The sequence below is a fragment of the Cricetulus griseus genome, assembly GCF_003668045.3.
Source record: "Cricetulus griseus strain 17A/GY chromosome 1 unlocalized genomic scaffold, alternate assembly CriGri-PICRH-1.0 chr1_0, whole genome shotgun sequence".
NCBI lineage: Eukaryota > Metazoa > Chordata > Mammalia > Rodentia > Cricetidae > Cricetulus > Cricetulus griseus.
In genome coordinates, this window is record NW_023276806.1 from 152843183 (window position 1) to 152869691 (window position 26509).

General features: G+C 46.8%; 2 protein-coding genes across 2 annotated transcripts in view; one reads left to right on the top strand and one right to left on the bottom strand.

The window, feature by feature from the left end:
• Positions 1 to 5693, top strand: part of Nt5dc3 (5'-nucleotidase domain containing 3) — a 57211-nt gene extending 51518 nt beyond the window's left edge. The window contains 1 exon segment of the mRNA XM_027392549.2: positions 1374 to 5693. Coding sequence (XP_027248350.1) covers positions 1374 to 1626 — 253 coding nt within the window. The 3' untranslated portion in view covers positions 1627 to 5693.
• A 2628-nt stretch (positions 5694 to 8321) lies between these two features.
• Positions 8322 to 26509, bottom strand: part of Stab2 (stabilin 2) — a 175987-nt gene continuing 157799 nt past the window's right edge. The window contains exons 59-69 of the mRNA XM_027392551.2: positions 25501 to 25694; positions 24091 to 24232; positions 21779 to 21912; positions 19388 to 19553; positions 19145 to 19251; positions 17699 to 17818; positions 16589 to 16729; positions 15320 to 15427; positions 14530 to 14658; positions 11148 to 11264; positions 8322 to 8916 (exon numbers count right to left, since the gene is read on the bottom strand). Coding sequence (XP_027248352.1) covers positions 8860 to 8916; positions 11148 to 11264; positions 14530 to 14658; positions 15320 to 15427; positions 16589 to 16729; positions 17699 to 17818; positions 19145 to 19251; positions 19388 to 19553; positions 21779 to 21912; positions 24091 to 24232; positions 25501 to 25694 — 1415 coding nt within the window. The 3' untranslated portion in view covers positions 8322 to 8859. The remainder of the gene's footprint in view (positions 8917 to 11147; positions 11265 to 14529; positions 14659 to 15319; positions 15428 to 16588; positions 16730 to 17698; positions 17819 to 19144; positions 19252 to 19387; positions 19554 to 21778; positions 21913 to 24090; positions 24233 to 25500; positions 25695 to 26509) is intronic.

A 26509-nucleotide genomic window follows, 5' to 3' on the forward strand; every position in this document is an offset into this window, starting at 1 on the left:
CATCCCCTGGAACTAGAGTTAAGGACAGTTGTGAGCTGCCATGTGGGTGTTGGGAGTCCTCTGTAAAAACAAAAAGTGGCCGGGCGTTGGTGGCGCACGCCTTTAATCCCAGCACTCGGGAGGCAGAGGCAGGTGGATCTCTGTGAGTTCGAGACCAGCCTGGTCTATAAGAACTAGTACCAGGACAGCCTCCAAAGCCACAGAGAAACCCTGTCTCGAAAAATCAAAAAAAAAAAAAAAAGTGTTCTTAACCACTGAGCCATCTATCCAGCCCCCACCTTCTGTCATCTCCATGAGATACTGCAGTAAAAGTTTAAATACCATTTATGTTGTTCATCTGTAGAAACCTAGTTGGTTTTTTTGTTTGTTTGTTTTATTTTTTGAGACAGGGTTTCTTTGTGTAGTTTTGTAGACTAGGCTGGTTTTGAACTCATAGAGATCCACCTGCTTTTGCCTCCCAAATGTTGGGATTAAAGGTATGCATCAGTACCACCTGGCTCCCTAATTGGAGTTTTAACAGCTGTGGCCATTTGGTCATTGCTTGTGTCATTCTCCAGTGACAACAGGCAACTGCTAATTATGGAGTGATTTTTATGCACAGTTGTGCAAGAGTTAGACTTTTGCTGTATTTGTAACTGATTTAACACCATTCAAATGACATTAATCCGTTTTGCTGGAATATTCTATTTGTAGGGGATGTTAACAGAGATGAGACTGCACAGAGGTCTACCTTAGCCTGGGTGACTGAAGATGTGGGCTAGGCTGGGAGGGAGTATGTAGAACATTTGAAGGCCTGTCATGGAAGGTGGTGACTAAAATAATAATCTGTAATTCTTCTATGAGAAGACTGGAGGGTTTGCAGTATTTTATGTCTCTACCTTGCTTAGTTCTTGGTCTAGAAACATGGAGAATTATTTGTTTCACTATCTCCAAAACACCTCTGCCTGCTTTGACTGGCACACAGTGTATGTGTTTGGAGGAGCATGGGATTCACAAGGGAGCCTTGAAGTAGTGTTTTAACTGGGCTAGTGGGGAATGTGACCAGCTGTTTGAGACATGGCCTGACAGATGTGTTTTGTCAGGTTTCTTTGTTTTGTAAGACAGGGTCTTACTGTGTAGCCCAGGCTGGCTTCCTGATCTTCAGGCCTCAGCCCCCTGGTGCTGAGGTTACAGGCGTGGGCCCCATGCCTACCTCACACAGTTTTTCTTGGTTGGTAATTAGGTCTGCTCTTGGCTAAATCGCTACTTTTTCTTTCCATTAGCTTTTTGTTTTAAAGATATTATTATTTCAGTAGTTGAAAAACAAAACAAAACAAAACATTAAAAAAAAAAACCTTTATCTGTTGTTTTGTTTTTATTCCTTGACACTTCAGAGAAATGACCAAAAGTTTCTTCAACGCCCAGTTCGGGAGCTTGTTCCGTACAGACCAGAACCCAACCTACTTCCTGAGGCGCCTGTCCAGGTTTGCCGACATCTACATGGCGTCCCTGAGCTGTCTCCTGAACTACGATGTTCACCACACCTTCTACCCCAGGAGGACTCCCCTGCAGCATGAGCTCCCTGCATGGTCGGACAGCCCCTCTGCCTTCAAAGCCCCACTGCTGCAGGAGGCTCAGGCCAAGTAATCCTGTGTCTGCCTGAGGAAAAAGCCAGAAGCAGCCATGGTCTCACAAAGGGTCCAGTGGGCCTGACAGCTGCTTTCCCAAAGAGTCAGATAACACCTTTGTATTTTTTCTACCTTACCACGAATACTGTCCTGTTCAGGCAGAGACAGGAGCTGACTGCCTGGGTTCTGCCCTCCTCCACACAGTGATGCGGCCTTGTTTACTATGGAACCAACATCAGGCCTTCTGAGACTAGTGAGGCCTCTTGATGCTGTCTGTTCAGCAGGTCAAGAGATGACACATCTTGATTCTGTGAGACATTTTTTGGTTGTTTACAAGCGGAGCACTGGGGACTGTAAGGGCATGGTGACACCTGCAGCCGGTTAGTTCCCAGTCTGCTGGTGTGAGGTTTTTGCAGACTTTTACACACATTGCTCCAAGAGACCAGAGCTCCCAGAATGACTTTGTTGAGGAAGAACAAGAAGCGTTTGTCCTCAGTGTGAACTTGCTTTGCCTGCCCCGGGCTGGTGAAGGGGTGATGGGCGGGTTCCCTCCTCCTCCTTCCTTTCCCCACTGGGAGTGGGTGAGGAGTTGGCAGCTCTAGTTAAAATTGCCTTTCAGCTGGGGGGGGGGTCGGGCATTGTAGAGTCAAGAAGCAAAGCTGTGGGGCTCAGTCTGCAGTCAGCGCAAGTCTGTACTTGGGACACAACAGCTCACTGGTGAAATTTCACATTTCAGGCTGAGAGCCAAGCTCACAAGAGGGGCATCTCTTCCTCCCTCCCTCTGGGGGAGGAATCCTTTATTATGTCTGCTTTGCAGTGTCATTGAACATATTCAATGCCCCAAGGGCCATGGGAGTGGCTGCTGTTAGGGGACACAGTCCTGTGTAACGTGTTTTCGTTGCAGATGCCCATAAGTGCTTGTGACTAGATCAGCCTTGTCTCATGTCACCTGGCTCATTTTAAACTTCTGCGCTAATGTGGCGCTGCTGCTGCCGCCATAGCTGTTCTTCTTTCCCTGCCTCCCCCTCTCCCCTCCACCCCCCCTCTCCAGTTAGGGTCTTGTTGTGGAGCCCAGGCTGGCCTTGGACTCAATCCTCCTGCCTTAGTCTCCTGAGTGCTGAATTACAGGCATGCATCTGTGGTATGGCATATACTTGTGGTGAGTGCTTGCAATCTGGCATCTTTACTACAATAAGTAGATCGTAACTAGCTGTTGTAGACTGCTCACTGGCCTTTTGTAGGCTGCCTGTCAAAACACAGAAGTTAAACGAGCCATCAAGCATTCACTGTGTTGCCATGGGGATCTTTGATGTTTGTACTGAACATCATCCCAAAGGTGACCATTCAGACCCCCTTCTCCTGTGTTGTATTCTAAGCACTGGGGTTCAGCGGTCTGCTCTTTTTTAGGGCAGGATGGGCATTTTCCTGTTTTCTTGTTCCCCAGTGTTAGCCACTAAGGGTTTTGGCAGCTGGAATCTAATGCCGGCAGGTGATGTTCAACGCTGCTCAGGTCTCGAAACGATGCTGCTACTCAGGATGTTCCTAACTTGTGCTGTGTAGGAGCAGAATGAAGAAGTTCAAAAAGAATTTTTGGTCTAATCAGATATTCTTCAGCCGTGTAGACTAGATGCCGCTTACAGGTGGGTTTGTTTACTCAAGAATGAAGTAGAACTGCTCTCTTGAATGCTTACAGTAGGTGACCAAAGCCTTGGGGGAGGAAAACATCTTCTGGGTATGAGCAATGAATTTTACAGTCTATTCCTGTGTAGAAGAGTCACAGTCTTGAGGACACGAAGTGTCACAGTATTGGGATCAGCTGTACCATGGCCCAGTAAAGTGCAGTGGCAGACCAGTGCTCTGGTAGTGTGGTCTGTGTAGCATCCTTGTAGGAAGAACAGGGGAGTTTCCACTGTGGTGTTGTCCTTGTCTGGTGCAGTCAGGACAAGTTTTAACTTGTCATAGGGACTCTTGGCTGGTGTCTTGTTCTTTTGTGTGCACACTGATGACAGAATATAGGGAGGTAGATTTTTTCCCACCTTAAAAAAAATCAAATTATAAAGCAAATAATCTTTGTTGTTTTCAAGACAGGGTTTCTCTGTGTAGTCCTGCCTGTCCTGGAACTCACTCTGTAGTCCAGACTGACCTTGAACTCAGAGATCCACCTGCCTCTGCCTCCCCAGTGCTAGGATGAAAGGAGTGTACCACCCCACCATCAATAAAATTATTTTTACTATCTTTAAAATTATAGTTGCTTTTTGACATTACTTATACTGATTTTCTAAGAATCATGTGGACAAAAATTCAGTCTAAGGGCAGTCCAGGCCAGCAAGGTTTGTGGTGTCATCGGGCCACCCAAGCAATTTGTACTGCTGGGTTTTCCCAGAGTTGCCTTTTCAGGAGAGCGCTGGCTTTAAAATACTTTAGGTGTTGGGCATTCGAAGCTCTTGCTGTCCTCCTAGACTAGCATACCCTCTTCCCTCCTTCCTTCCCCCTGTCTTCCTTCTCCTCTCCCTCCTCACTGTCTCTTTTCTCCTCCGCTCCATCCTCTCCTTTCCTCCTTTGGCCTCTGCCTTCTACCCATGCCTGTCTCTGGCCCCTCATCTCCTTTGCTTTCACCATTAATACACCTGCTTCTGATTTGGTTAGATCTCAGACTAAATTACTAGTTGCTTTGAATGCATCAGCCCTCTTATTTATTGCAAAGGAGAAGTGAAAAGCAGTTACCTAATTTAGCTTTGGGTGAACAGAACGGTTTTCCCCTCCTCCCTCTTTCCCTCCCCTCCCCTCCCCTCAGCAAGTGCTAAACACTGAAATTCCACTTTGTCAAAACACTCATTTGCTGTCAAAAACCTACTTGCGGGGGGGGGGGGTGTTCCCCCCACCAGTCAATATATTGCCATGGCTGGGTTGGAAGTCACTTTGTAGAACAGGTTGGCCTAGAACTTACAGATATCTGGTTGCCTCTGCCCCCTGCAGAGTGTTGGGATAAACGGCATGTACCACCATGCCTGGCATGGTGTCCTTTTATTTGGTATGTTTTTTTTTCCTTTCTCCTTTGTTTCCTTCTGTTATTTATTTATGTATGTTTTCGGCCTTAATGTTTGGGAGCTAGGTTAAGTTCAGCTAACCTTTCGGGCCACTGATAGGTAGAGGAATGAAGCCCTTCTAATAAGGGAACCATTTTGATTTTGCAGGCCACTGGCACTGCTGCTCCTGTGGGGATGGGCACACAGTTCCATTGGGATTTGATTCACCAGCACAGGCTCTTGCCTATGGCCTGCTGTCTCCTGCTTTGATGGCAGGGTTCTTTCCTGAGAACACATGGTAGAGCAGCCGAGCAGCCTGGGTACAACTAGTGCAAGGTCTGGGCAGCGTGCTCTGTCCCCTTAGGAGCCAGTCTGCCACATGGTTCTCCATATAGCCTGTGGTAAAGACTGTCTGTGTTTGCAGTACCTGCCAAGATTGCTTCCCCGTGTGGCTTTGAGCTGCCTGTTGTTGCCCTTGTTAATACTGGGCTGGGCTCAGGACTGATGGCTAATTCATCCCATCTGCTGGGCGTGCAGCTGGCTGATGTGTTGCTCTTGGAGAATTTCCTTGATGCACAGGCCTCCTTGCTCTAGATCACACGCCTTTCTTGGGGATGAATGATCCATGACTGTTCCATGTGAAGGTACTCTGGCCTCTCCAACACTAGTATGAGACAGCTCCAGAGCTCCCTCTGGGGCCACCCAGGCCTCCTTGTCCTTGCCTTGCATTCCCAAATCCACCCTACCAACTGGTCAGCCCCTTCCCTTGCCAGATGCCTCTCCTGGCAATACTCCATGTGAGAGTTTCCTGCATGAAGCACTTGTTTCTAGTCTCCTCCTTCAGCACTGCTCCTGTGTTTTCTGTTAGTACAAGAGTGAGCTCCAATGTAGTACCTGTGTCGTGGAATGATAGATTGTGCCCGTGTGGTACCAGGCACAATAAATGCAAAGTAGGTTTATTATTTATTTGGAATGTGAATTTGCTATTTATTCTAAATGTTGATTATATATGTTGTGATAATAACTTAACAGCCAAATAAAGCTTGAATTGGATCTCCTGGTCTGCTGGTGCACTATCAGTTATGTGTACTTAAGTCACTGTAAAACATGGTTTCCCCCAGGATTTGAGGCTATTCTACTAAAAGAAATCAAAGATCAAAAAAAAAAAATCCTAGCATTGGGAGTACAGCTCCCTGATAGAGTACTTACCCAGCATGCTTGAGGCCCTGAGTGTGATTCCCAGCACCCAAAAAGAAGCACTCTAATGAACCCACAAAAGGGGATTGAGAAAGGGTAAAGTGTATGTTGTTTCCCCAGCTTTAAGACTGGAGATTGCTGACAGAAACTTGTGTGAGTTCTGCCTTGGGCAGGCAGTGGGGGTGAGGGGTATAGGTGTAGGGGGTACACCATCTTGAACAAGAAGGGGCAGTTCACCTGTTTGCTTGTGTTACCCAGGAAGCTGGGACATCCTGAGGAATATTAGGAAAATTTGCCCTGGGTGGTGGTGGCACATGCCTTTAGTCCCAGCACTCAGGAGACAGAGGCAGGTGGATCTCTGTTAATTCAAGGCCAGCCTGGTCTACAGAGAGTTCAGGAAAGCCAGGACTACACAGAGAAACCCTGTGTAAAAACAAACAAAAATCTGCCCCCCCAATTTGCTACTGTGTTTAGATAAGTTTGTAAATATGCCACATGTCTTGTATGTGTGTATGTATAGATTTAGCATCTATACTAGCACTCAACTCTCATTGTGTTGAATGGACCCTCATCTGTGTCCCTGTGTGCCACAGTGTGATCACTTACATTTCTGCTATGATGATGGATATCACAGAGCCACTTGCCATTTTGGGGGTGACTTCCTGGAAATGTGGCATTGTTCCTTCATGGTGTGTTGTCCCAAAGATAGTGACAAATTTGTCCTCTGCAGAGAACTGGACAGCTTCAGTTTCCTGGACTTGAAAGATCCCTTACAAGACATTTTGTGGCTTTCAGACTTTAGACTTGACTCAGCAAACCTCTAATGGAATAGAATGAGGCAATTTGGGGTGTACAGACAAAAGAGAGAGAGAGCCTGTGGTCTGTTCAACCCAGCCTTCCACTCTGTCCCCCATAGTGACTACATCGTGCTGACACTGTTACCTTCTGATGGCTGGGAAATGATAGGTGTATAGAGGGGGTTGGGTTGAAGGGCACTTGGATGTTACAGAGATGGCTGTTAAAGCATGCTGAGTGTGAGCAATTGTCCACAGGGGAGAAAGGACCAGAATTTTACAGTATATTGAGGTTGCCATCTCAAGTCCATAGATGTGAGCCCTGGGTTTGGGGAGACAGACAGAACCATAGTTCAACCCAGTCCCAAGAGACAAAAGTGTTACCCAAGGCTGCTAACAGTCACTCTGGACCTCCACTGCTCATCTGTAAAAGTGACAGGACTGGTGGTTTTAAAGTCTTTTCTATTCCCCCTTCCACGTCTCCAAGAAAAAAATGTTTGCAAAGTTGGCTATGGTAGCTTATGCCCATGGTCCTACCATTCTGGAGGCTAAAGGAGGGGAACCTAGATTTTAAGGCCAGCCTGGACCATGCAGGTAGGAGAGGGAAGGAGGCAGAAGTGGGCGGAGGTGGTGGTGGTGGAGGTGGTGGTGGTGGTGGTGGTGGAGGTGGTGGAGGGTGGTGGAGGTGGTGGTGAGGTGGAGTGGTGGAGGTGGTGGAGGTGGTGGAGGTGGTGGTGGTGGAGGTGGTGGAGGTGGAGGTGGTGGAGGGTGGAGGTGGTGGTGGTGGAGGTGGTGGAGTGGTGGAGTGGAGGAGGTGGTGGTGGTGGAGGTGGTGGTGGTGGTGGTGGTGGTGGAGGTGGTGGAGGTGGTGGTGGAGGTGGTGATGGTGGAGGTGGTTGAGGTGGTTGAGGTGGTTGAGGTGGTGGCAGTGACAGAACAGTATGCTGCGGTCAGGGTGCAGATAACACCTCATTTTCTAATGATGTCAAGGAACATTAGTGCCCAGAGCAACACTACATCTTTTAGGGGTGTGTTGCATGGATACACCACAGCTTGGTCACATCAGATGTTGAACATTTGGGGTATTCTGCTTTGGGGCTGTTATGAACAATGCTGCCATCAGTACATGTGACTACAGGGTGGACATGTTTTTCATCTCTCTTGGGTATACACCTTTGAGAGGTAGCTTTGGTTCTTGGTAACCCTGTGAGATTGTCTGAGGAACTATGAGATTCCCTACCACAGTACCTCTACTTTACAAAGCAGGAGAGGTCTCCACACCCTCATGGATGCTTGTCTTCTGATGGATCATTTGGTCATTGCTCTCCTAGTAAGTGTGTTGATGGATTTTCTTTGTTCCACCAGGTCCTGCTGGCCTTCAGCCCCAAATGAACACACAGAGACACTACATTAATTATAAACTGTTGAACCATGGCTTGGGCTTCTTATTGGCTAGCTCTGTCTCAATTATTAACCCATCTCTATTAATCTATGTATTTCATGTGGTCTTAGCTTTCCAGAGAACACCTGGTACGTCCTCTCTTCACAGGCTCTACATGACAACTCCGTCTGCCTACGTTTCCTAGACTTCTTCTCATCTCCTAGCCCTGCCTATACTTCCTGCCTGGCCAATCATTCAATCAGTGTTTTATTCATCATCTAATAAGAGAAACACATATACAGAAGGACATCTCCCATCATAAATGCAAGGAAACAAAACTAAAGAATTCATGAGACAAATGTTGGCCAATCGAAAGGGCTCTAATTAGCCATAATAAGTGTAGTTTGTTTTCATAGCTTTACCCCTCCTAGGCACACAGTGACTTTTTTTTAATTCCATAACATTTATTGAGAACATCCCTGTGGCAGGTACTTCTGGGTACTGGGATACAAAGTACATGAGGTGAAGCCATGCCTTAGGCACTTACAGTAATAGGAAAATACCATAGGATCACAGTTCCTTCAAGAGAAGGCACAACAGAGCAAGGCCATCTGGAATGTGCCAAGAGCAATAGAGGTCAGAGGAGATAGAGGTGCCCCTGGATGGTCTTGGTAACATGACACCTTACCCATGGAAATGACCCCATATTAACCAGAGAGGTGAGGTATGGTTTCTGAGTGTATCATAGTTTAAAACAATAAATGATCCAAGAGATAGCTGGTGTTGAGAATTCACAGTAGAACCATGATGGCTCAGGGGTTCATGTGGCACTGGCTGTTGGCTGGCAGCTCATATCAGGACCTCTGTGCCCCCAGAGGGTCGCTGCTCTCCTCCTCCTGTTCTTCAGAGTCCTGGAAGACAGAGGGCTGTGACACTGGGGTGGGGATGTTCCTTCTGCCGCTATCCCTCCTAGGAGGAACTCTGATCTGCTCTGGGGCCTAAAGCATGCCTTGCCTCAGGTGTACACATCACAGGAGTCTTCAGGTGTACACATCACTGCTGCCTCGGTGGGGGGAGGGTGGGGAGGGTACTGCTCAGGGCCACTTATGTTGGGGCTGCACATGCTTTGCTACTTGAAGCTGCCTGTGAGGTCCTCAATGATGGTGGTTCCCACCTCCAACAGCACTATAGGAATATTTACTTCTTTAGGAAGGTGTGAGGGTTAGCTACTACTTTTAGCCAGTGGTGATTGAAATCATAAAATTTTCATATGGAAAATACTAAAGCGCCCCACTCTCTGCCAGAGAGCCCTGTTAAGCCTCCTGCTATCATCATCTGAGTGGCTGATGTGACAAGCTGTTACGATGAATCTTTCCGCCACCCACTTGAGTTCTGCCCACCACGTAGATGGCCAAAATAATACACAGAGACTTATATTAGGTACAAATGCTGCTTGGCCAATTCTCATCTGTTAGCTCAGCCTTAATTATCACAAATCTATGTATTTTATAAGACTTATCGGATGCCTTCTGCTGGCGTCCTCATCCCCGGGATCACATGGTGTCTCAGAGCAGAGCAGGAGGAAGAGAGAAGGGGCCCACTTCCTTCTTGCCCTTGTTTATATATGAGTCTCCCTGCTATGTCACTTCCTGGCTGGATCACCACTTCTTTACTACATCTCCCAGAATCCTCCTTGACTCCTATTCCTGCCTAACTTGCTGCCACATTGGCCAAACACATGCACAGAAGCACTTCCCCCATCAAGAGGCAGCATGATACAGGTTAGCAAAGGTCTCTCAAGGGTGTTTGGGATGTTGATGCCCTGGACTCAAGGGTCCTATTATTGGAACTTTCTGGTCACTTGTTCTCACTGAATCTAGCTGAACTCTGCTTCTGGAATACTCTCCCTTTGCTCCAGGGGACTCTCATACATGAAGCTGACACAGTACCCTTGGAGAAGACAAAATCTCCAAAGGTGTGGAGTGCACGGAACAGTTTAATACCCCATCCTCCACACTTTTTAAATGATGGCAGCTTCAACAGAATGACCCCAGCAGAAACAAACCTGCACTAGTGAATAAAGACAATCCAGCAGAGCCCATTGTTGAAACCTGGACACAGTATTTTTATGTGGGTTAAAAAATAAAATTTGTGACATGGTTATTTTTCACATCTACTACCATACACACTACTAGCCAAGGATACCAACTCACTATTTATACCTATCACAATAAATAATCTTAAACGGTTTTTGCAAGAAAACCTTGTAGTGTTTCAGTGACAACCTGTAAAAATTCAACTATACAGCCAGGTGTAGAGGCAGAAGAGGGTAAACCTCTAAGAGTTCTGGATGGTCTGTTCCACATAGTGAGTTCCAGACCAGCCAAGGCTACATGGCGAGACCGTCAGTGAGTAAATAAATACTATGTGTTGTAATTTGTGGGAGAAATATGCATTCTAAGCACTAATCTGACAGCAACAATTTGGCTTTGGCTAATACTACACAGGGTTGGTAACCCAGAGAAGCCAAGATTCAAATGTTCCCTTGGCCCAAAGATCACGGTTAGCTCAGGTGGTGGGCCTGTCAGGTGGGGGTGGCTATATACACTGGTTAAGTTCTTCACGGCTATGGGAGGGGACATGCCTTCCCCTAGCTTATGCGTCCAGAACTGATGAAAAACGGTAGGCAGGTTACCTTTTACATCTCATGTGAATGGGGTGCCCTGACATCTGAGCTCAAGCTCCACTCAATAAATAAATGGTTCCTTCTGGGGAGACTTGATCAGAATGTTACCCATTAAAGACCTCCTGAAGCAAAAGCAGCTCCCTAGGCAATAAGCAGCTCTGCCCAAGGAAGAATTGATGCAGATGTAAGCATAGCTAAGGAAAACATTTTCTATAGGCCTGCTTCCACAGTGACACTCCTGGCCATAAGGGAGGGGCTAGGCAGCCTCTAGTTTGAGGCTTCTGCCAGCTACACAAAAGCTGAGCCCTCTGAACAGAAAACTGTCCTCTGGGTTGGCTGTCTGAGCTACATCCTAGAAGGGTGCTCTTCCTGGGGCTGCAGCTCCACTGAACTTTGCTGGGAGGCAGCATTCTGAAACCCAGCTGAGCCCTGGCCCAGAGTGAAGAGCAAACTCACTGTGAAGGGGTCACCAGAGGTCTCTGGGGGTGCCGGCGTTGAGCTCTCATACACAGGGTTTGAGATATTCTCAGCCTGCTGCTTGCCAAAAGCCAAGACATTGATGTCCTCTTCTGACTGTTAAGAAAGAGAACCACAGGGTTGAGAGGCAGGACTGTCCCCAAGGTACTTTTCATATCAAAAGCCTTTTCAGCAGCACTGTTGAGATGACTGACATGTGACAGTAGGCACTGGGCCCAAGTGACAACTTACATGTCTGCCCAGGTATGTCTCCCAAATTGGCCCATACGGCTTTTTCATCCTCTTGGAATGTTCCCATGACTCAGGCTGCCAATTCTCCTACCCTAAGCACTGATGAGCCCATTACTCTGGAGTTGTGTGGCCCTCCCTGAACTTAGAAAGACCATATATGTACTACAAATGATGACTTGAATGTTCTTGCCCAAACATTCATTGAAATTTAGTCCCCATCTTGAGCTGTTAGGAGGGCTGAGACTTGATTCTGCTGTGGTATTTCCAGGCAGGACCTTTTGGGTGGTGGTTATGGTTAAAGGGAACTGCAGGGCAAAGCATAACCCAGTGGGACTGTGACTCTGTAAGAACGGGTGCTCAGGCCAGGACTTGGCTCTGTCACCTAGGATTCTCTGTACTGTGTTGAGAACTTGGCAGAGTCCCCTGTAGCAAGAAGGCCTTACCAGGTGTAGCCACATGGCCTTTGATCATCCAACTTTCAGATCTGTGAGCGGAACAGCCCTCTGTCGATTGTAAGTGATCTAGTTTATGATGTTTTGGTTATAGTAAGAGATGTTTTTGAGAGTTGCCTCTGAGCTTATAGATAGGCCTGCTATCTTCTGGCAGGCATGGGCTGTTGCCTGAGGGCACTGCATAGCTTTTCCTGAGTGTGGAAAGAGACCATGATGCCCACATTCCCAAGAGGTGGGGGTGGGTGGTTTTGGGTCACTCATTGGGTTGTGGATATTTGTCACTGTATAGGGGGATTGGTTACAAAATGTTGCTTACAATCAGGAAGAAAGTTGATAAAGGGGGTGATATTCAAGATTTTTTTATTTGGAAAAAAAGAGAGGAATCTATATACGACAGGATAAAAAGGGTAGATTATTGAATCTATCTGGAAAGAATAAATGGAGGATATAGATATAAGATAAAAAGGTAGATTATTGAATCTACTCTTAAAAAACAATTACTATTTTTAAATATTTTACATTGGATTAGATTTTATATATTGTATATAAATGTATATTGATACAAATTTGAGATTAATTTTGCTAAAACATACTGCACATAAATTTATATTGTTCAAGGTATTGCACCTATACAGCTCATTTAACAATGTAACATAAATTTATAGTCCTTGAAAGTTATTATTATCAACTATATGGGATAATAAGGAAATGAAGTTTAGTAATTAGACAACTATTACATTGTAGTCACATTAGGTATGTTTACAAGGTCAAACAGATATTTTAGAAAGACAGGTTGTCTTCAAACACTTCAGAGATCTACAGAATATGACACTTAACATATTTTAATAACATAGGTTCTTTTTTTATGACAATGAGATGTGTCTGCTCCTGGCAGCACCAATCTACATCAGAGAAAATGCTGGGCATAGAAGAAAAAACTCCACATGGAGTTTACTTTCTTTGTGGCAAAGGTGAGCCACTGGGCAAGAAAGTGCCCTTGCCTTGGCTACTGACAGTATGCTGTCCAAACTGGACAAACAGGACACCACAAAGAGTGACTGCCTTGCCAAGACAAGGCAGTCCAGTCCTTCAGAATATCCTACTCTGCAGAAATGTCTGTCAGATAGGCCAATAGGCTGAAGATGGATGCTCCAACATTACAAAGGAGGGAGACAGAGAATGGGTCGAGAGTGGTAGCTTCTAAGGAAGGAAGAGGTGCGGACATTCTCTGGTAAGCCAAGACCAAGTGGAAATACATAGTTTAAAAAAATGGGATAATAATTAAGAGAGAGCTAGCCAACAAGAAGCCCGAGACATCAGCCAAACAATTTATAATTAATATAGGCCTCTGTGTGTTTATTTGGGACTGAAGAGTGGTGGGACTGGGCTGGACAGAAACTTCCATCTACAACCAGGGAAGAGAACAGAGACAAAAAGAAGGCTGCTCAACTGCTGCACTTCTGCCCAGCCCAGTTCTTGGGGTGCTGTGGTTTGGATACATGTCTCACAAAGGCTCTTGTGGTTTGGATACATGACCCACACACACTCTTGGTTAAAGACTGGATCCTATCCCCGGGCATTCTTGGGAGTCAGTGGGACCTTTAGGAAGTGGGGCCTAGTGGGATGAAGTTTGGTAATTGAGGGTGTGCCCATGAAGGGGACTTGGGAACCCTGGCCCCCCTTTTCCTTTCTCTTTGTTTCCAGCCACCATGAAGTAAGTTCTCTGCCATGATGTGTTGTCTCACCACAGTCCCCAAAGCAAAGTCACCATGGACTAAAACCATGAGCTAAAGTTTTCTTCCACATACTTGATTATCTCGGGTATTTTGTCACGGGAACAGAAAACTGACTGACACATGGGGCCACCCCATGGTCAGTTGAAGAGCTTGCTGATGAGGTAGACTCAACTCTACGAATAGAGTGGAATGAGGTTTGCTGGCTAGAGAGTGAAGCTGTGCAGGTGTTAGACCCTGATCACCAACTCTCAGGGCCAGTCTTGATGCCCACGTCTACCATGGTGGGCACTTGTCTAGATATTCCTCCCAGGAAGCAGGAGCAGGCAGGGGCGGGGGGCGGGGGATTCTAATTGCTGTAAGCAAATACCAGCAACTGGGTGAGGGCATATTGAGGTAGCCCAGCCCTGAAGCTGGCAGTCAGAGTAGGCCTGATGTGCTTAGATGTACATGTGCCAATGTGTGCACAGGTACGTGGAGACCAGAGGACAACCTCAGGTATTACCCATTCTTTTATAAGACTTGTCCTCTCACTGGACCTGGAGCTTGCTACTTCAGCTAGACTGGCTAGCCAGTGAACCTCAGAGACCTTCTGTCTCTCTCCCCAGTGCTGGCTTTACAGTCATGCTGTTGAACTTGACTTTTATTATGTGGGATCTTGGGGTTGCAAAGCAAGCATTTTAGTAACTGAGCTATCTCTTCAGCTCTTTCTTTGCCTTTTGTTTTTCATTAGTTTTTTTTTTTTTTTTTTTTTTTTCAAGATCTCACTGCATAGCCCAGCTGGCAGTGAAGTTGTGGTGGTGTTCCAGTCCAGGCTGGACTGGAACTCATGATCCTGTTATGCCCACTTGCTGAGCACTGGGATTACAGGTGTGTGAGGCTTGAATGTGCACAGGAAACAGAAGAGAGGCAGCCCATCACTGCAGGCTCAGTTCTCTCTCTTACCTCAAAATGCCGGAAGCCAATTGTTCTCTGGTTTAGTCGGAAGTAAGAATAGACAGCCAGACCAATTGCACCAGTGACCAGGATGACAGCACAAACTATGCCTGTCCCCAGGCCAGTGTGGGCAGGAGTCTGTAAACAGAAAGGAAAGGGTTCAGTTCTTAAGCTGGTGATTCCCCTAGAGATATGTCTGAGTTCACCCTGTTCTTGCTTGCCCGGGCACCTTGGAGAAATTCATGAAAACATTGTTGAATTAACATGATTCTAGGCCTCATTATTGCCAGGGCCTATTACTGACAGCCATTTCCCCATTTGTATATGGGAAAACTAAGGCAAAGAGAGGCTAAGTACCTGCCCAAACCACACAGCTTTCTAGAAACAGAACGGGCCTTAAAACCTGTCTATTTGGAGCCTATACACACACTCACCATGCTATAGAGCTTTCTAGTAGCTAGCAGCTCACCTCACATGCCCCGGGTAAATGGTAGGGTACTAACAATGACCACAGCCAGCCTTCCCCGAGCGTGTAGGTTGTGCTAGGAGCCACTGTGAGGATTCAATGTTTCTTCAGTCTCCCCAGGTCAGGGTACTGTGAGCCCCTCTGCACACACCGGGTGGATGAGAAAAGGGACTCAGCGACCCTCAAATCAGTTTATGATTTCTTACTTCCCTTCCCCTGACTCATTTTCCCCCCTTTGATCAACAAACTGATGGGACTGGAAGCTGGTGGGAACGAACATTGGGAAATGCACATTTGACATGGGAGCTTCCTGGTTCCTCACTGAATACTCACTGCTGTCATGGGAGGGGCTTCCAAAGGCTCAGAAATGATATGAATGAGCCCATTGGAGGCAATGATGTCCCACTGCAGGATGGCTCTCCCGTCCACAAACCTGGTCTCCTAGGGAAACGAGGAGAGGGAGAGTGAGACCCCTGACCTCTTCCCTCTCTCCCCATATAGGCAGTTTCCCTCAGGGCCCAGACTTCAGCCTAGCCTCCCTGTGTGCTGTCAAATACTTTGTGTCACCAGACAAAGCTGGCCTCAGGGCTGCAGAGACCTGTGGGCTCATTTCTCCGACACCCTCTGTGTGACAGATGAGCTATCAGAAGGAAATGGAGTGTCCACAGTCACTCCAGCAGTGAGTGGCAAACCCCAGGGCTCAGGCTCTGGCTCACACTGCACCTCTAGGGAGGGTTTTCCTCTAGGTGGAACTGAGGCTCCACGTCCCACCTTCAGAGTTAGGTCACATGCTGACAGATTCAGGTGGCTTGGATGTACATGGATGTCAAGGAGAATTGGTCTAAAGCACTGCCACTTAGGACTCATCACGTCACACACTGGTCTCTACACATCACAAACAGAGTCACTGAACCCCTGACAGCCTATGGATTACAGTTCACAGACACTGTGGTCATCAATGCCACCACCATCACCATCACTATCACCATCATCACCATCACCATCATCACCATCACCACCACCATCATTGTCATCCTCATCCCCACTTATCAGATGAGGAAACAGCTTAGAGTAGTTAGGCAGACTAACTCATCTCAGGGTCATTTGTGTTGGAAGCTCACACTTTAATGCCTGAGACATAATAGCAAAGGAACAGAAACAAAGCATCAAAGTTTCATTTCTCTGGCCCGGAGGTGGTGGTGCACACACCTTTAATCCCAGTGCTCTGGAGGCAGAGGCAGGCAGATCTCTGAGTTCAAGGCTAGCCTGGTCTACAGAGCAAGTTCCAGGTCAGCCAGGGATATGCAGAGAAACCCTGTCTTGAAAAACAAAACAAACAAACAAAGCAAAACAAAAATAGTTTCATTTCTCAGTCCTCATTAACCCATCTCCTGAGGCCAGTCTATTGTCAAGGTTCTGGGGTGGCCTGTTAGTATGTAATGTCATAGCCACAGTTTGCATTCATACCACCTGATCTGTGGATTTAAAGCTGACTTTCATATTATAAAAGTTGATATCTATCCAGTATCTACTGCATGCCAGGAGCTTTGCATATGTTTTCTCTAGCTCTCTCAACAAGTCCAGAGGCTTTTCTTTTCATACTTGGTGGAGCTGGTCCTGGCTGGAGGTGATGAGTAGCTGGCTTCCCAGCCTTGTCCTCAGAACGGTACCATTGACAAGGTCATTGTAAAAAGAGACACTGACATTAGTGAGGTGGTGCTCGATGTCCCGCCCAGACAGGGTCTAAGGAAAAAGCAGAGAAGCAGTCAATTCTGAGCAACAGCTGGAAATAACAAGTTTGTCTTAGGTGTTTGGTTCTGAGGTTCTTTCCTAGGCTCACATGCAACTAACACATGGAAAGTCATCTTCATTCTCGAAAGCCAGTTTCCCGGAAGGGTCCAGAGCAGGCCTGGAGGAGTACCAGGCAGGCAGAGGTGTTGCTCTTCAGCCCTGTGACTGGGTAGTGCCTGGAGCTCAGAGCCTGTTGGTCAGCCTCCATTGGGTAGGTGTTGAACCAGCCCTCTTTGGACCACATCATGAGGAAGTCGGTGTGTTGGACTCATTGCCCCAGGGCCTGATTCCTCTTCCCTCCCTGGATCCTTGCCTCTGGCCTTTTATTTCCTTCTCTGACTTTGGGGTCAGCCTTGTGACCTGTTAGCTGGTGTCTCATTAGCAAACATGACCAGAGGACTGAACAGCACCCACAATAGTGAGTTTGCACTAAGCACTCTTGCTCCCTGCCATGACTGGTTTAGTCTGCTTGGTTGTGAGAGCCCTACAGTGCAGAGGTGTCAACAGTCCGGCTGGGACTTCTGACAGCCAAGACTGGAAGTGGCAGCTGCTCTTTATCTGTGTGTGCTGATGGGGTACAGTACTCCTCTGCATCTGGGGTAGGCATTGTCGTTTGTTCTGACAAGGTCCTGGGCCTTTACTTCATCTTTACTTCATGGAGTGATTTGTAACACACTATTGTGGTGGTGGCAGATAATACATTCTTGTCTAAAAGTGATATCTGAATCAGCTGGGCATTGGTGGCACACACCTTTAATCCCAGTACTTGGGAGGCAGAGGCAGGTGGATCTCTGTGAGTTTGAGGCCAGCCTGGTCGACAGATTGAATTCCAGGACAGGCTCCAAAACAATACAGAGAAACCCTGTCTTGAACCCTCCACGACCGAGAAAAAATGAGACCTGTATCAGGAATGCCACTCACCTTATTTTCCAGGAGCCCACTGTTCTGAGGCACGAATAGGGTGCCACGGATGGACAGGTCAGTCAGGTGTTTCAGAAATGCCTGACCTCGGGCTGAGCTGTTGGAATAAGCCAGCACCTCCTGGAGAGCAGAAATAAGTGGTCAGATGGGCCGCCATGGTGTGGGAGTTGGGTTGGCTAGAGGAGCTGGGGGTGGGGTAGGGCACAGTGCCTCTGAGAATACCCTGATGCCTTTGGGGGAGTATCAGCATGACTTTTCCTTTTCTTAGTGAATCCGTCTAAGATGCTCTGTTGTGCTCTATGCTGTGTGAGGCCATGCTTGTGTCCTGCCACAGGCTACCACTCCATCTTGCAGAGAAACATCTGGCTCCACTCTGCGTGCAGAGGCAGGGTGGCACTACATGCCATGCTTGCACAAAAGACACTGTCATCTGTCTAACAGCAGCCACGAGCATGGGCTGATAAACAACTCATTCACAGAAGTGAAAAAGACCTGCCTGTGAACTTATTCTACATTCCAGCCTGACGAAGACGAAACATCCTCACCCATAAAAGGAGGGCCACCTAACACTGGTCCTCACTGATCTACCATCAGCCATCTGATACCGTGCATTGGTCTTATGATTGATGGGCAGAGACCTCCAGACTGTTCTAGGACTTCAGCTCAGCACAGTCACCACTGCTTGCTGAGGCCCATTCAGTGGCAGTTCAGCCAGACTTGCCCAACCCTGAGTATCACCTGCCCGGAGCCCCCAAGCTGCCCTCCAGCCTCTGTTACTGGGTTCTTGGAATATATAACCTCTTGGGTGACCTGGGCACTGAGTCAGTTCTCTGCCTTCCATAAGGCCTCTTTGAGCATTGTGGCCTCTTTAACCTTCTTGTAGCCATTCTATCATGTATGTATGTGTGTATATTGCTGTGTGAAGTACAATAGATGGCCCAAGAGGTAGGATTAGTAATTGATAGTGGAATAAAAGAACCCATGGTGGCCAGTGGGCATAGAGGGTTACATGGTAAATTACAACCAATAAAAGTGACATATCTTGTAAATTTACTGTGAATTAATAAATTCTGATGCTATGGAAAGACAAAAAGTGTCCATTTGCTTCTGATATAGTGTGCTCATGATATAAGAAATGGTCATGCCATTTTCTTTTAATTTGGTCAGTTTCTTAAACTGTTTTAGATGCAAACACAGGCAATACCTGTGTTGCACTGATGAATCCAGAAGTTTCCATGTGCTTACAGTGTCAAATTATCAAGTCGTTTAAAGATCACAACCACTCCGTGAAGCTGCTATGCTCATGGAGCACCCCTCCTCCCATGAGGGCCTATGCTCTCAATCTCAACTGTGAGCCTTTGGCTTCTTTCAAAACCTCACTTCTTCATTAGTTGTTTACAGGCAAGCCTCCCTGCTGGAGCAAAGCCAAACAGACAGGGTACATACTTCCAGGAAGTTCGTGAGCGAGGATAAGGACATGAGTACTTGCAGCAGGTTCCCATTGCATGAGAAGCCATCTCCCACATAGCCTGCCTTGCAGGTGCAGTTCACATCTGGAAAGGAGAGGCACTGGGGTCATGCTCAGTGAGGTGAGGCCTGGGCCACCCTGCTCACTCTTGGGAACTGGCTGGCCAGGCAGAGGTGCTCAGGGCTATCTGGCCTGGAGCCTGCAGTGGATGGGACAATGACCTTTCATCCGGTAGCAGAAGACATCCCACATTTCGCTCTTGTTGGGCCGGATTCCATAGTCCACTATCCCAACAATGTTTGAACCACACTTCGGAGAGGCATAGGTCGTGGGGTAGCCAACCCGCCCATTCTCCAGCCATCCAGCTGAGCAGAGGTGATAGCTGGCCTGCAGAGACAGGGCAGTAACTGGGTTAGTTATAATGTCCTGTTTGCTGTGGAATCATTTGGGCAATTCTGATCCCTACCCAGACTGCAAACTCTATGGAGCCTGTTAGACTCCTGTGCCTGGAATATAGTAGGTCACTAAACTTTTGTCCATCAAGCCATTGGATGAATACCCATGATGCTCCTTCTTTCTTTCTCTAGGTGTAAAGGCCTTTTATTCTCACTCCTCTCTTGGGAAGGAGTTCACTACCAGCCATGTACCCCAGGACTAATGACAGACTTCTAATTCATCATGACCACCATCACCATCATCACCCCTGTGTGGCTATAATTTAAAATCTTTATCACATGGTTAAGATGATTAATGCATGGGGTGATAATGTTTACCCCAAGAACCATAGATCGTCTAACAAAACCCCCAGTGCCAGGCATGAAAAACCCTTCTCCAGTTGTTGGTCAATGAAGTCCAGGAGACTTCCCAAATAATACAGGCTTCTGTCATTGTTCTTGGTTGTCTCCCAGAACTGGCAGGTAAGACCCTACTGCTGAAGACACTAGCACTTTGACAGAAGACTTGGAAGAATCAAGCTGAAGCCTACTGGGAGACCTCCTCCCTGAGGACTAGCTCTTACAGCATTGGAAGGCGCTGTGCAAGGTGCCAAGGGAGAAAAGCAATCACTAGTCCTACCCAGCTGTAAAGCTCATAAACAAACAACTAGCATGGCAAAAGATTTCCAAAGGTGTAATGATGCACCTCTATCTTGGAGGTAACCAACAGCTGTCTAATTGGACTTAAGGCCTGCTCAATAGGAGGGAATTCATTGACTGGTGCTTTAAACCTAGCCAACTACCAGTGGTTGCTGAGGTCATGCACACTAGAGGAGACCCTACTACAGCCATTTTCTTAAGTCAGTATAATTTCTAACTACATTCTAATTACTTATACTCATAGATAAGAATAGCTCTCACTCCTCATTAAAGGAATGTCTTTTTACAGCAGATGGAGCCGACTACGGATATCTACAACTGATCAAAATGCAGACAACATGTGACTTCGAGGTGCCCAGCATCAGCTGATAGATCTACAACATGATTCCTATACCTAAGGCTTAGTGGAAGAGGGGACAGAAAAAGACTAAAGAGCCGAAGGACCAGGACATCTGCTGAGAGATAAGTATCTTCTATATATGACAGGGAACTTACATATGGTTGCCTGATCAAGACATTCGCAATGATAACATGAGTTGAAATGACAATGTGAATAAGAGAAGTTTCACCAGGTCCCATCCTTTGATGAAGAGCTACAGGTGGTTAATGGCTTCCGAGAGAGGAAGAATCTGTTTTCTCCAGGGATGAGGTTCCTGGTAAGTTCCCAGTCCCATATGGTCAACACTAAATAAACATGTGAGTTTATTTAGTGCTCAGCAGGGTACACACACACACACACACACACACACACACACACACACACACACACACACACACACTACCATAGTCCTGTACACACACACACACACACACACACACACACACACACACACACACACACAACCATAGTCCTATACAGAAACACCAGGACTACAGGCTTCAGTGGCTTGATCACAACAAGCAGAAGCCAGATCCGCATCAAGGGCTTCCTTGGGAAGGTCTGAAGAAAGGCAGCAAGCTCTGCTGTGGAGGCTGGAGGAAGGTTGTAAAGTCAGATCAGGGCACTTGTCCCTCTGTAGCTTGTGATAGTCACCAGCAGGCAGCTTCTTGGTGCTAAAGGCTGAGAGCACCGTTCCTCCCTGCTGGCGGGGGGGGGGGGCAGCACTTCCTTTTATCAATCCTGGGAATTTTGTTTTGTGTGTTCAGGGAGATCCTGCCTAGGCTGTGGTTACTAGCCTTATGGGCATCCAGCTGTGATGTTTGTTAGCACTTCACTCTGCCTCCTTGATGTACCACCTCTGGGCCACACTGGATATTATATTTAACCTTCTGAGCCCCAGTTTCCCTCTGTGTACAACAGAAGGACACTTACACCCAGGGATGTAGTAAGGATACCAACATGACACCCTGCACAGTACTGGAGACACGGTACATGCCTGACTCTGGACACGATGAGCTGCAGTACTCTCCTGTGCTGGCTTCCAAGAAGCCAGTCACCTGAGCTTTCTCCAGCTTTTCCAGGATGCCTCCTCCTCCCTGTTGGCTCTGCCTGGAGTATCTGCTTAACTGGGAACCCACCTTCTGGGCATAGGAGAGCTGGTTGTAGGTGGCCATGGATGCAGCTTCATTGGCACAGGCCTCTTTGGCTTTGTCAAAGGTCAGTTTGTACTGTCCCAGTGGGGAACGCAGATGGAATACCCCAACAGTTGTGTCTAGAAGAAGAGGGAGATCACACATTTAGTCTGCATGGCTGGCAGAGATTGAAGCAAGAGACTTAGAAGGATTTCAAGGTAGAGGCCAACTGTAGCCCAGGCTACTCTGGGAAGCTGCTATCCCAACTGTCGCAGAGGGAACCCGGGAGGCCATTTCCCCTTCAAGTTATACTGAAACACATCAGTTGAAATACTTATTCTTTTTAATCATATAAGCAGGGCTTAGCAGTTAAGAGCACTGGCCACTCTTTCAAAGCAGTGCACACACAGCAGCTCACAACTGTTTGTAACTCCAGTCCCAGGGGATCCAATGCCCTCTGGCCTCTGTAGGCACTGCACACACATTGTACAGTGGTGACTACCTCAGCCACCTCCCCTTACACACAACAATCCTCTCACTGTCCATTTTTCTCTAAGCACACTGCCTCCCCTTTTCTCTGGGGGTCCACTGTAGTTCCAGGCCTCTACTGCACATCTCTGGAAAACCTCTCTCATCTCACCTAGACAGAGCTCATCTCTATCTGAAAAAAAGTGGGGTTTTTTTGGTTGTTAATGCTTTTTTGTTTTTTGAGACAAGGTCTCATTATTTAGTCCTGCCTGGCCTGGGAGTTTCTACATGATAAAGCTGACTTCAAATGCACAGAAATCTATCCACCTCTGCCTCCTGAGTGTTGGGATTAAAGGCATGTATTATCATGCCCACCCTCTCTGTGTTCAAAAGAAGATTCATTCTGATACATGTATAACATAAAATTGGCTCTTTTGACAATTTTAAGTGCATAACTTTTAAATATATGTATGTTGTTGGGCAAGCATCAGTGCTATCCATTTACAGTACATTTCCATAATCCCAACAAAGTCCCTACCATTAAACAGTCACTTCCCATTCCCCCCCCTCCGCCCCCCATCCTCTGCTCTGTGGAAGCCTCTCTTCTATTCTTCCTCCCCACGAATCTATCTGGTTTAGGCTTCTCAGATATCTGACCTATAGAATGGCTGTCTTTTTGTGTCTGGTTTATGTCACTTAATGTAACATGCCAAGGCTAGTTAGTCCCTGCTGTAGCTTCTGTCAGAGTTTCTGATGTTTTCCTGGTGAATGTTGCCCCATTGCATGGATATGCTACATTTGTTTATCCACCCACAGAGGTTCTTGCTGCTTCTACCTTTTACCTGTTCTGCACAATGTTGCTGTAGATATCTACAGCATGCAAATAGCTAGGATTTCTGAGCCCCTTTCAACTTTCTTCTTTCTATTCTTGCTCTTTTATTATAGCTGCAAGAACATAGGGTAAAATTTTGTCTTCTGTTTTACTGTGTTTCCCCCTTATCTTATATTCATTTAAGTTTCCCCGCTATGCTGGGTCTCTTCTTGGAGGAACAGTCTGTATCTTCCATGTCCCTGCATTTTTGAGGCATGCCTCAGGATTTGGTGTAGTACAAGTGTTAAATGATTAGTTTCTATTGAGATCCGGAAAAAAAAAACCAACAACCCAAAAACAAAAACAAAAAAACAAAAAACCCTCAAACATCAACAAAAAAACTAAGTTGATCTTGTCTGATATCTCCAGTCAATGCTTGTAGGGCATAATGCACAGTAACTTGGGTCACTTTTGAAATTGATGAAGTCCCACTCTTTCCAGCTCTGAACCGGGTTCTGATTTTTCTGTGGGGTTTCAACATGCCCTACCCGCTGGGCCTCTACACTGTGGCTTTTCTACTTTCTTCTGTGGGTTTAATTTTTTCCTGTGGGTTTTATTAACCTAAGAGTTTATTATACACCGTTCAAATCATCTTCAGAAGTGCATGTGCTATATGCCAGCCACTGTGTGAGAAACAAAGAGCTTTTAAGAAACTGCTGCTGCAAGTGACAGCCTCTTCTTTGTTATTGACCATCTTAGGCTGTGCTTCCCAGATTTGATTCCAGCCAATGGTTGTGAGGATTGCTGAGCAACATAGGAAAGGAAAACACTGGGAAGGTCCTTGGAGCCCCTCCCACTTCTAACCTTCAAGGTCCTGTTGTGACTTGACTCTCCTGCCTCAGTTGGTCTGGATAATGAATGTGTGGATTCTTTAGTTTTTGTTTTATTTTGTTTTAGCTTTCTTTTTCTCCCCTGCACACACCCCTCACCCTAGCCCAGAGAGAAAGATGCATGGGGCTAGGACTCCAGCCGCACTGACCCTGGAAGTGAAGGTCTGCACAACTGGCGTCTGGGTGGCACTGTCCGTTGTCCTGCAAGCAGCGGTCCAGGGGTAGCTGTTCAGGCTCACAGTCTAGCCCATCCCCCACATAGTGACTCTTACATTCGCACTTGTGCCTGCCCTGAGGAAAGAGGGCAGGAAAGGTGAGAAAATCCCCAGGGTTTCGAGTGCCAGCGGATACCCATCCAGCACGGAAGCAGTTCAGAAAGATCAGCATGCTGGGTCTTGTGCAAGTAGGATAAAGACCATCTTGTTCTGTGTGGGCTCATCATGAAAGGCTGCCTTCATTTTCAGGATAAATGCTGCCTTTCAGAGAGCCCCTCCCTCCATAGCACTCTGCAGGAAGCAACTCTTGACTGCCACTGCAACACATGGGCCCCATCTCTGTTCCTGGTCTTTCTCACTCTGTACCAGGGTTGTGTACTGACACTAAGTACCACCCCTTTTCTCTAGTTGTGCGCATACTCCTGGAATGCAGAGATGCTTCTGTCTGTTTTTTTTTTCCATATCCTTGGCACCTGCTTTGAGACCCCTGGTCCAATCAGAGAGTACCCTCATCTCATCTTACAAGCCCTATGGTGTCTCTGTTATTAGGCCCACTTCACATGAAGAAACAGAGACTCAAGTAAGTGTTCAGACTCTAGCCACAAAGCATATGTGCTCAGAGCTAAATCTCAAAGGCTGCCTGACTAAATCTCCATTTGTAACTGGTAATGGGCACTGTGTTCTACCAGCTGTACTTCCCAACAGAGAAATGGGTCACTGACTCAGTTTCTAAAAAACATAAGGACATGTCATTATTATGCCATTTATTATCAATTCTCTGTTCTAATGAACTTTAGCTCTGGAATCACGACAGACTTAGGGAAAGTTGGGAAGGCAGCACAGAAGATCCTCTATGGCAGCAGTTCTCAACATTCCTAACACTGTGACCCTTTAACAGGACTCCTATATACTGTGTGACCCCCAACTGTGAAATTATTTCATTGCTACTTATAACTGTAATTTTGCTACTGTTATGAATCACAATGTAAATATTTGATATGCAGGATATCTGATATGTGGCCCCTAAAGGGTCTGTGACCCCTATCAGCTTCCCTTAATGTGAGCATTACCTCTAGCTGTAGCAGAAGCTACTGAGTGATGTTGGTTCAGTGCTATTAATTAAATAGCAGACCTTATGTGGGTTTCACTGAATTTGACTCTAATGTCCTCTACTGCTAAGGATACAAAATCACATTAACACTGACTTTTACTAGAGACAGGACAAGGTGGGAAGATAGTGTAGCAGAGGCCAGAGGGACACAGAGGCTAGGCAGCTGAGGACAGCAGGGTGAACTGGGCCCAAAGAGCTGCTATCTCAAATGTCTCCATGGAAGTGGGACTTACTGGGCCAGTCATCCTGCAGGTGGCATGCTCATGACATCCACCGTTGACACCATCTGCACAGGGGTCTATCTCTGTGCAGCTGTGGCCATCCCCCTGGTAGCCCTTCTGGCAGCTGCAGGAGACTTGTGTGCCCTTCTGGGAGCACTTGGCGACCTTTGCACAGCCCCCGTTGTTCTGTTTGCAGAAATCCACAACTGCAAGAGAAAGGGTAGAGGGCTTCATGTGCCACTGTCTGGGTTGTCAGTCAGAAGGGGGTGAGCAAGTCCTCACACAGCCACGTCTTTGGTCTTCCTGATCTGTGAGCTCTGCGCTGGCTCGTATATGATTAATGTCCTTATGACACCCCGACACACTTGTCACATACATATAGGACAGCTTTGATAGTAATTTTCAGAATACATTGGGAGTTTTGATGTTAGGACTCTATCTCTCCCTTCCTCCCTCCCCTCCCCATGTGTCCTGGCTAACATGACACAGCCTAGAATCATCTGAGGGAGTCCCAGTGTTCAGATACAGATCTGACTGACCCATGACCATTTCTGTAAGAGACTGCCATGATTGATGATTAATATAGGAGGGTCTACCCTAGTCCTCTACGGGTGGCACCATCCCTAGGCATGTGAGTCTGGGCTTTTTAAGAAAGGGGATTGAGCATAAGCCATGGTTTTTGCTTAAGTCCCACTTGAGTTCCTGCCCTAATTTCCTTCATTGGTAAGACTGTGGCCTCAAAATGTCAATCAGCCAAATAAATTCTTTTCTACTTAAGTTGTCTTTGGTCAGAGTGTCTTATCATAGCAACAGAAAAGCAAACTAGAAGTGTGTGTGTGTGTGTGTGTGTGTGTGTGTGTGTGTGTGTGTGTATGTGTGTAGATATAAGGTTAGTCCAATAAGAGACACCTTGTGAGACAGACATCTCCAACCTGTTCTAAGGGTCAGTTTCAGGGTGCTTGCTTGACTTGACAAAGGGAGAGCAGGTAGAGTGTGCAGGGCTGGGGGAAAACCCAGGTTG